General features: G+C 41.4%; 1 protein-coding gene across 1 annotated transcript; it reads left to right on the top strand.

Moving 5' to 3' along the window:
- The first annotated feature begins 1,647 nt into the window (after positions 1–1,647).
- LOC308090483 (uncharacterized protein) lies at positions 1,648–10,551 on the top strand. Its single transcript, XM_080435683.1, has 9 exons — positions 1,648–2,160; positions 7,109–7,369; positions 7,484–7,519; positions 7,620–7,667; positions 8,041–8,072; positions 8,333–8,362; positions 8,469–8,900; positions 9,135–9,365; positions 9,814–10,551. Exons 2-9 carry the CDS (start codon positions 7,111–7,113, stop codon positions 10,063–10,065), a joined length of 1,320 nt encoding a protein of 439 aa, XP_080291809.1. The 5' UTR covers positions 1,648–2,160; positions 7,109–7,110; the 3' UTR covers positions 10,066–10,551.
- Positions 10,552–11,359: the final 808 nt, after the last annotated feature.

The following is an 11,359-nucleotide window of genomic DNA, read 5'->3' as shown; positions in this document are numbered from 1 at the left end:
TGGGGACATTACTGTGAATCCATGCATGCAGTAGGTGTGTTGTGTTGTATGGTACTAGAAGTTCGGCCCTACGCGGGCCGAACGTCTAGTATCCCCCCCCCTACCCCCCCCCCTAACCCCCCCCCCCAAAAGAAAATATCGTTTGGGGGTACAAAATCATGGGATAAAAAAAAAAACCCTTAGGGGTCCCTGGAGACCCTGGGGTCTCCAGGCCGTGACCTACAGACACGGCGAAGGAAAACTGTAAAGCCACAGCCACGCTGCAAGATGTTGCACATGAACTCTGCAGCCGCACTGAGGCGCTCCAACACAAACACTGACATTAAGCTTCACACAACAAACATCAGCAGCACACACAACATTCACCACAATGACAAACAAATTACGTCCGTGCAAAAATAAGCGAGGGCTCGCTTATTTTGGGGTTAAAAAATAGTGGGTTAAACATTTCCCCAAAAAAAGTTTTTAGCGAAAATTCTCTCTCGCTGTGTTTGGCTCACTATTCTCTCTCTCCCACCCTCCCTCTCTCTCCCCCTCTCTCCCTGTGTGCGCGCATGGCTGTCCCCCCGCCCCACCCCCACCACACACACACACACGCACACGCACACGCACACACACACACACGCACGCACACACACACACACACACACACACACACACACACAGAGACGTGCGTGGTGTCACTCTCTCCCCGTCTCTGGCTGCGTCTCTCCCCCTGTGTGTGTGTTTGTGCGCGTTTTCGCGACTAATGTGACGCAACGGGACTTTTGAGATGGCCATGCCCAAAATAGGTTGCCTTATTCGGATACATGCGTGTGACTGGCCGCCCCTGCCGGTTCTCTGAATTTCTATTTTTAAATAGGCTCTGTCATGATTAATTGACCACACATATGAAGTGAAACAACTAAATTCTATCCAAACGATATGTTATAAGTAAATTCCGTGCCTCAAAGAAGAAGTTTGAGAGCTTTTTGAAGTTGAAAAGTGCGGAGAAAACTGGCCACAGAAACTGCCCAGGGAAACAATGGCTGCCGTTCGTATTTGGTCGGCTGCACTGAGGCTGCACTCGGCTGCATTCGGGCTCACTCGAACTCGCCACCTGATTGACCAACTTTTGCTGTCAATCACAGAACGATGAGCGACGACGCTGATAGGCTCGGAGAGTGAGGTTGGGTTGCCATGTCCAGGTGTTGTAAGCGTGAAGTGGGTAAATTGGTTAGAGAAAGTGCGTCGACGCATGCGCAGTGCGCAGCTTTGTGTTTTTTCATGAAGCCGGTAGCTCGCGCACGATCTGGCAACAGCGGTGAAAGACGTGACCAAACGGTGAAAGATGTGACCAAACCAGTCAAACCAGTGACACATCTCGCGCATGCGCCTCATCTCGAATTGTAGTATAGATGCCAGTGGAACGACGTGGTCAAAACAGATAGGCACACAATGAGAGATTAGATAATGACGTGCATGGTATGATTTAAAGGAATGCAGTGTCACAATGATACTGTGCCCTGACTGTCATCAGGTTTCAGATCACTCGTCAACACTCACTGCCTGAAGAAAACATGTCAGACATGAAACAGAGCAACAAGACAAACAAAAGAACCAAGAGGACAACATGCTTTAAACTGTCACAGTCATTGCAGTCTACGTTCTGACCATCTGCATCGTTTAGAGGCTCCTTGATAGAAAATAACACAGAAAATAGCCGATCTGCAAGCACATTATGCTTGTATTTCAACCATTTGTACTGTGCAGTACTGGCATACAATGTGTATGAATTAAGCATTTAGGTCTAGACTATTTGTTGTGGTTCAATGTGGTTAATATGCTGTTGGCATTAATAGTGTGTAGCCTATGTGTAATGTAAATTCTGTAATACAGGTGAAAGTACATTATTGTGTTGTGTTGACTGCAAGTCAGTTTACCTGCCCTGCTGGGGAGGGGAGGCTTTTTCATGTCTGTGTCTCATAATCAGAATAGAGGAGGAGCGACTAAAACCTGGATGAACAAGACTCCCTGTGTGATAGAAATACACGTACGTTGTGTGGCACAGTCACCCATTTTGATACAACTGAGCACAACACAGAGAAATCACTCGTCGGTACTCCATTTCGTTTTGCGACGACAAAGCCGGAGGACCAATTCATACACGTTAAAGTATAGGTAAGTGGTTTATCATAATGTTCTAGAACAGTGGTTTTCTAAGTGGGGACCCCAGGGGTCCATAAGGGGGTTCCAGAGGGTCCCGGCAAAATTAGGAACAGTTTAACCACCCTATTTTGTAGTTTGGTTATTTGAAAATAGCCGATCTACAAGGTCACAACCTGTGAGCTTGTAGATCGGCTATTTTTGAAACATGAGTAAAAAGTTAATGCTGTGGTTACTTCTTGCAGAAATAGTAAGAACAAAATGACGTGAAGGAGGAAACAAATGAATACATTTTCTTGCCTAAGAACTTGTACCTCCAAGATTTTGTATAGTCGAAGGAGCACTTATTGCCCCTCCCCTACTCTTTCTCTCCTTCTAGGTCCTTCTCTACCCCCTCTCTCTCCCTCCGCCCCTCAGCATTTCCCTCCCTCTCTTCCTCTCCCCAGAATAATTAGACAGAGCAGAACACGAGGCCATTCTAAAAGAGTGCGAGTTAGCTAATGCTATAAGTGACGTGTTGAAAAAGTGGAGTTTTGTTCATCATTGATAAGAACAGCTGAATGGACCTCCAAGCTCACAATGAGGTTGGAGGTCAAAAGGGGGTGGAGCCTGGAGTCAGCAAAACCAGCTAACTCCAGAGGAGTTAGCTGGTTTAGCAGAAAGTTTGAGGATCCAATGGAGTTAGCTGGTTTAGCCAGAAACACTTTTTAATGCTTTTCATTGGTTCAATATTTTTGTTACCAACACACGTAAAGGGTGTTCAATGGCCCTGATTTATGGAAAAAAATGCAAAAGCGTCAAAATGGAGTTAGCTGGTTTCTGCCGGACAGCAACGATAGTGCTGCATTAATGTGGTTAATATGCATAATAATATGCATGTATGCATGTGATTTGTTTTTTGAATTTGCTGTGAATCCCAGAGTCATTTCTTGAGTGCTCACGGCAGTAATGTCCTTCCAATTTGACAAGAGCTGCATAGAACTCCATCTCATGATTATAGGGGGACGAGGTGTCCTGTTTTATGTGGGACTAGGGAGAGGGAGTGTAGGGTATTTTACAGATGAAACACCTCACTTTGTTCAGTCAGACCAACAACGCATGAAGTAAAGACAAGACGGACTCAAGAGCGTAGATAGAGCAGCTATGAAGCAGAGCTCATGCTAGGATTTGAAACTGCCTGGTCACAATGTGTCTACAGTACTGTTTCCTTGCCCTGTAATCTGTTTTCAACTGCTGTACTGTCTTTGGCGCCTGAATTTCCCCAGCGGGATCAATAAAGGTCTTTACTATCTTATCTTATCGCCCCGTTTGAAATTGTCTGTGTGTGTGTGTGTTTGTGTGAGAGACATGTGCCATAGACCATATTCACACGGCGGCCATGTTTCTATGAAGTCAATGAAAGTAGCCACCCCGGGTGGCGGCACTTTCAATGTTAAATTCCAATATGGCCGTGTGAATATGGTCTATGGAGGGCCCCGAAGGGAGGTTTCCTACTATTATGTGATTGATGTCCTGTCACTGTGTGTTTGTGAAGACATTGCTGTGGTGTAAGGTTTGTTGGCCTTCGGGGCCCCCCCCAAACAGCTGCCTCTGCTGCCGAATGGCAATGAACGCCTCTGCTTGTGTGTGTGTGTGTGTGTGTGTGTGTGTGTGTGTGTGTGTGTGTGTGTGTGTGTGTGTGTGTGTGTGTGTGTGTGTGTGTGTGCGTGCGTGCAAGTGTGATAGAGTTGTCTGCCACACTTCTGTTGCATGTGACAATGTCTTCATACTGGAGAGGAGAACTACAGTATGCTTATTCTGATTTTAATTCTCCTTATTTGCTGTTGCAAATAGACATGTAGCAAGATATTTTCCTACACCTTTGTGGCTTTGCTGGGTTCCTCTGACACTCAGGGGGTCAAGTAGATATCGTTGCTGTCGATAAGAAACCTCTTATCTCCAAATTTCAACGTTTTTCGGCGTTTAAAAAAAAATGAATGCCCTACTTGATCATACTACAGCACCACACAAAAGCATCAAAAGTAGCAGATCTACAAGCTCAAAATGCGTCGCTTAGTGTCGCATTTTGAGCTTGTAGATCTGCTACTTTTGCTACTTTTGAATTTGAATCCTGAAAAGTAAAAGTTTTTTATATATGAGGTTTCCACCCGACAGACACAAAATACAAACACATTGTAGAGAGGGCAAGCTGGGGCAAGGCAGAGCAGATAGAAATGCTGTCATGACAGAGGCTCTCTTTTGAGTGTGTGTGGCGATGACTGAATGAAGATCAAAATTATGCTTTGCGCGACAAGTGTGGAACGACACATCACTGGTTTGTCCACTATGGTGTTTAGATGTGGGTCAAATATGCCTTTTGTTTGAGTGTTATATTAAAGTGAGATCACATGACGTGTACAGTATTGTCAGTGTGTTTGACCATCATGTCTCTGAGGAGATAAACTAAGGGCGGATTCAGACTGGGTCCGATTGATTCGAACCGTACCCGAGTACGATTGGCCTCTCCCAGCTGGCCAGCATTCACATTGGCCAAAATTCTTCCGCACTTGAGTACACTTATTTCAACAGTAATGGTAAATATGTGCCTCATGGGGGCGCTGTTGACTACGGGGCTTTGGGAGATAGAGAATGTCATTCACAGAAGAAGAGTCACTTGTCAGAGTTTAAAGTGAATAATAAAGTTTGACTGTGTTCCTGACGTTGTCTTGAGTTATAATAATAACAGAACAACAATACACAACCAAAGCAGTGTGTGCATTGGTCTTTGAAACCTCAAAATGTAACGTCGTCTCTCGCGTCTCTGTTATTATCAATATGATAGTCACGTCACTGATGCATCCTTGGTATTTTAGCAGCGACGTCACGGACTAATCCTTGGTATATTTATCCTTATATACACGTTCGCTACACATGTGTTTTCTGTTTATTATTTTTCACGGCTCGCGCTACTCAAACACTAGCGGGATTATTATTTCTTGTCAACATTCAAGTAGAACTATGAGAAGGTATAACCCAGCTAAAATAATGCGTCATTATAAAAAATATATAAATGATATATGATTAGCAGTCCACTTCCTCCTGTCGGTACGGATGGATTCACATTGCAGCATACCGTACCCGAGGACGCATCAATCGCACCCGAGACATTCACATACATTCACACTATCACAACATCTGCCATGTGGTCCGGGGTGCGCACCCGGGACCATAGTCTGAATCCGCCCTAAGTGAACTTGTACGTTCTAAAGAAGACAAACTGATCACCAGTGTTAATATCACACAATACATCAACCAGTCATTGTTATACTTGAGGATGGTAGGTATATAGTGCGAGTTGGAAGAAGGACCAGTAGATAGGCCTTAACCTGATTGTCGATGTCCAAACCCATGTTGTACCCTGTCACCTGCCAACTATGAGCAATCAGGGAAGATCTCTAACATCAGGGCCATGTAAACACAGGTGGCATCAATCTCTCATTTAGAGATACAATTGTGCAATCATTTGAATAAACTAGCCTCTCAGGACAATAATAAAGTTTCACTCTGTATAGACAACAAGACCAGGAGACCTGGTTCTGCCAGACCCAGAATGAAGTTCTAGTCACACCTACAAATGATGTCATGAATAGTTCATGACGAAAGAGGGACAGACTTTTTTGGCTGGGGCCGGGGGACAAAGTGACATACCATGTATGGAGAAAACAGATACAAAGCCTCATGTAAGCCCGACCCCTTGGGTCTGGCAAAAACACACACTTATGACGTTATTACTGCAGATGGGGGGGAAATCCATTCCCTTCTTTGGAATTAAGAGTAAAACCAGGGTGTTATACAAAAGAAGGTTACGTCATCTATGTCATTTTTGGGCGGTGTAGCCGCCCCTATAAGTGGGGTTGGGACACCTCATTAGTACACATTTGCTGTACTGTGATTGGCTCATTAGTACACCCCTAGCTGTACTGTGATTGGCTGACTCTATTGGCTGACTCTATTCAGCACTGTGATTGGCTAGCGAGACACATGATGACATTAATAACCTATAAATAGAACTATGCACTTCAAAAAACATTTTTTTTAAAGTGAGCTTCCATCACTGTGATGACCACTGTGATGACCACACCGCCCACTTCACACTGGGTGTGATTTTTGGGCGGTGTAGCCGCCCCTATAAGTGGGGTTGGGACACCTCATTAGTACACATTTGCTGTACTGTGATTGGCTTATTAGTACACCCCTAGCTGTACTGTGATTGGCTGACTCTATTGGCTGACTCTATTCAGCACTGTGATTGGCTAGCGAGACACATGATGACATTAATAACCTATAAATAGGACTATGCACTTCAAAAAAACTTTTTTTTTAAAAAGTGAGCTTCCATCACTGTGATGACCACTGTGATGACCACACCGCCCACTTCACACTGGGTGTGATTTTTTTCTATATAGCAATGGCACATGCCCGGTGTTGAATGCTTCCCTTCCTTCATTTCCAAGTTCCTTGAGTAAAAAAAATCACCCACAAATACATCATAAAGGGGAAGAACATTCCTTCTTCTTAAAGTGTCTGGCAGGTCAGGGAGTTGTGAAAAATCTGATTTTTTTTAAAAAACATTTTAACAAACCAAATCTTGTATGGGTGCTGGTTTGAGAACCATTGCTCTAGCTGATGTGCATTATGGCAATTATGGCAAATATTATGGCAAATATTATGCAAAACTGAAACATAATATAGACCACATCCTGTTGCAGATGACAGTCACAGTATGCTTTAAACTCAACTTCCCCAATTCCGGGTCTTTCATTTCTTGTCTTTGTGATTTCCTGTAAAATAGAATTTGGTTCCATTATACAATTTTGTCTTTAATTGTAGTCTTATAACTATAAGGCTTAACTAACTGTAAGCCTGGGTTCTATTTCTTGCATCCAAAGTTTGCATTTATTTTTTCTTCTTTTGTGCCTTATAGACATGAACACAAACGCAGAAGAGAAGAAATGGACCGAAGCTCTCAGTTGCATATTTGATGAGTTGGACAAAAAACAGTTCGAGAAGATGCAGAAACTTTTGGATGACAATCATAACATTCCAAAATCCCCGAAGAAAAAGATGCCCCAAAAAATAATACAACACTTGGGAATGAAGAAGTCAATTCTCACCATGGAGAAAATTCTGGAAGAGATTCCAAGGAGAGACGCTGTGGTCCAAAATTTACTGCGCCCCTTTAAGGGTAAGGGTAATAATAATAAAACAATAAAGTAGCCTACTTTTGGAAACAATTACCATTATGTTTTAATAACCTTAAAATACAAAATAAAATAAAAAATCTCATCTCTTTCACCAGAGTCAGACACTGAGGGTGAGGAGCCAGAAGCTGCTTGTAAGTTAACTCTCTCTCTCTCTGACAGTTCAGTAATGCTCAGACACATAATGGAGAGAATTATGTGAACGAGTGAGTAACATTTGTTTTACTTTCTCAGCTAAAGAACAGAAATATGAAATTGATTCCAAAACAGAATCTGATGAAGGTAAGCCAGACATGAAAAGGACACACACACACGCACGCACGCACGCACGCACACACACACACACACACACACACACACACACACACACACACACACACACACACACACACACACACACACACACACACACACACACACACACACACACACACACACACACACACACACACACATTTAATTGTAGCACAACATAGCCATGTTTTGAAACAGGTAAACCAATGTGTTGCTGCTGTTATGAGTGTCTTAAGACTTACAGAACTGTTAGTCAGAATTGAATAATGTGTTTAGAATTCACACAGCACTGTATTTCCAAAACAAATCAAATCCTCCAAATAATGGAATGACTAATGACACTTTATGACTTCTTTTTAAGACCGTGAGGAGAAGAAACATCAAAGTGACAAGGTAGGAGTCAGAATGTTAAGCTTCATTTATACTCCATACCTTCCAGACCATAGACCCGCTAAATAACTGCATTGTTAGCTTGAAAAGTCGATAATTGACACTGTTGTTTAAATTCAACTTAAGGTTGGCTGGCTGAATGAGTCTTATAAACAACTATTGGATACTATATAAGACAATTTCAGTTGACGTGAAATGTTTGACTATAATCAAATGATCTTTGCCAATGGAACAGACTGATGAATCCATTATGTTCTTTACAGGAGAAAGCTGGCCCAAGTTGTGAAGCCTGGGTAAGGATTTGATCTTGTCTAAGATTCCAATCTTCTTCAGAACATTTTTGAATGAGTCATTAATATGTTTGAAATACCCCCCCCCCCCTTCTCTCTCTATGTTCAGAGGCAAACTGTCCAAGAGCTGAATGCCATAGGTTATCTCAAGGGTAAAGCCATAAAGGGAAAAGTGATCCAGAAATCTGGGCTCCGTCCTTATGAAACAAAGAAAAAGGAAAAGAAATTTTGTTTTTTTGTAGGCTTTGCTGATGACACAGGTGCTACCAAATTAACTGTGTATGGGAGGCCGTTTTTTGACTTAATTAAAGAGGGGCATTTCTACAAGTTGACAGATCTGCTTGTAGATGAGCAGGCCATAAGGGTTACGAGTAACAGCAACATCACAAAGCTGGGTCACAAGACTCCACTCACAATTTCTGCTGACCTGGAAATGGAGGCCAAGATGTTAATTAATCACCAGTGGCCAGTGTTCTCCATTGCAGAAGCTAAGAATTCACAGGAAAACACTGAAATGACCATCGAAGGAAACATAGCAGATGTGAGTTGAAATCAGTCTCAACCTTTCAGGAAACCCTTGATCACTTTTTGGCTTTTCTTTGAAAGGTATTCTCTGTACACATTATGAAGTGAATCATTCTTTATGAGTTATATATCATTACAAAATTAATGATTGCACACAATTAAATGAAAGTATAGTTTCTTTCAAAGATAGTTATAACTTAATTTTGCAACAGGACCTCTCATGCTGCTCTCTGTTGTTCTCGTTATTCAGATGAAAAATGCCGAAGACAAGAAGGCAAAAGGAGCGAGGACCGGGAAGAAGCCGCATAAACTGACCCTGCAGGATGATTCTGGATCTATAACAGTGTGTTTCTGGAATGATCAGGTTGGCCTGTACAGATCATTGTCGGTTGGAGACACCATCAGGGTGGCCAATGTCAGGTCCACTGAGTTCATGGGAACAATGTCCCTCAATTCAACTGGAATGACCCAGGTTTACCCGGTAAGTTAACTACAGTGAACATTGTGTTAAGTTGTAGATAGGCTATTTCTGGTGAAGGGATTTGGTGAATATGGGGGAAAACGGAGGGGACTAAATACAGAACCCTGGGGGACCCCGGTCAACTAAGTATCGTGTTTAAGCGGTTAAAATGTATAAAATAAATGTGATATTTTTTTTTAATCATAAACACATTATTTCTGCGCAAGAACTTTAACCCATTAAAACTGGGAAAGCATCTGCGTCATTTTAGATTATATAGCGTTGGCTATTCAAAAATAGCAGATATATAAGCTCACAGCGTGCCGGGCTGCGAGCATGTACATCTGCTATTTGTGTTTGGAAAATGTTGAATAATTTTGAATTACGAAAATGTTTGAGATCTACTGATTTTAGAAGGCATTTGTAGAATCAGCCTCAGGTCTAAATAAAGCCATGTCTTAACATGCAGGTCAAAGCTGCCAGTGTCCAGACTGGACGAATCAAGATCATTGGAGTCGTCCAGGCGAGCAAGATGGAGACGACACTGGAGGCAGAGCTCAACGAACAAACACCAACGTTTGTTGTGGAATCCAAACTGCTGGCAAAAGCGTGTGGGTTCAGACTGGAGGGAGACATCGAAGAAAAGCTCCTTGAACAAATGCCTTTTTTTGCAGAGGTGACAATGCAAGGAAATAAAATTACAGCCATCAAAAAAATTTAGGAAGCAAACCTCCCAAACTGTATTTGTGATCTGTATTTCATTTACCCTGTAAAACATTCCGGGAACACCGGAATATTATTTTTATTTTCTTATCTGTTTACATTGCACCTGACTCTACGAACTACTCTTTGTAATGTTGGTAGTTGAGAAAAGTCTACAGTTCTCATTTTCAGTCACACTGAACAAGAGTCTTTATTTTAAATTGAATGCAAAATGTAAATTCACTTATTGGATGTGCATAAATTAGGCTTTAGATACAAGCAAAAACATGTAAAGTAATGTTGTGCAGGCTTTTACATCATGTTGTATTCAACAATGAAATGTAGAATAAAATGTTTTCTACTTTGTTGTAAATTATGTTGTTTGTTTGTTAATTATTTGCAAACTAGGAGGTACATTTATCTTTCAGATCATTTTACTGTCAAGCTCTTTTTTCACTTTACTCTTTTCTTTTCCTTTTTTAAATTAATAAATATGGAGATCCAGGTTCAATGGTATTTAATAAAATCACTTGCTAACCTACATTTACACATGCTCTGTATTGCAGAAATGATCCAAATACACAGTATATATAATACAGATTAATTTGATATTCCATTCCAGTTAAAAGAATGCTATTGATACAATATTGTGAGCACAGGTAGTTTATTGTGTTGGTAGATAATGACATTTTGAACAGCCTGTCCTATCTTTATTTTCATGCCAATACCCACCAGTTGTTGCTAACTTTAGCTAGCATCAAAGTCAATTATATGTGTAATGTTTTATGAGGGCTCTCGATCCATTTGGCCAAACTGCTGCTAGTGCTATCCAACACATAATGCTTTAAACATGGCTGCTGTTATATCTTTGTCTCATAATGTTGATGTACAGTTCTATTGCTTCTTGAGCCCTAGAGAAAATAGTAGCTAAATAAATTACTAAATAATAGTAATGTTGAGCTACATCATATAAATGGGATAAAATAAAAATAAAATGTAATTATATTGTTTTTACTGCCAGGTCCGACTTAACAAACAAACGAGTACATGGTCACATAAGGCCCTTACAGCTGACCAATCAAATAAGTCAAAAGAAGAACATTTTAAACAGGGAGTGAAATATGTTACCCTGGTATTTTATTTAACGTGTGTAGAGGTTATGTTTATGAGGTTTATTTTATGGGTGGCCAAGTAGCAACCCAGTGGTGTGAAGAACTGTTACATGTCAACATGGTACATCTACCAGTTTAAATACATAAAATGAAAAAAAATTATGCATTTTACCCACTTTATTATTCCACTTTATGTTACCA

Source organism: Gymnoscopelus braueri (genome assembly GCF_963280865.1).
Source record: "Gymnoscopelus braueri genome assembly, chromosome: 8".
NCBI classification, from domain to species: Eukaryota; Metazoa; Chordata; class Actinopteri; order Myctophiformes; family Myctophidae; genus Gymnoscopelus; species Gymnoscopelus braueri.
Note: the sequence above shows the minus strand (reverse complement) of the source record. Positions and strands in the feature narration are given on the sequence as shown.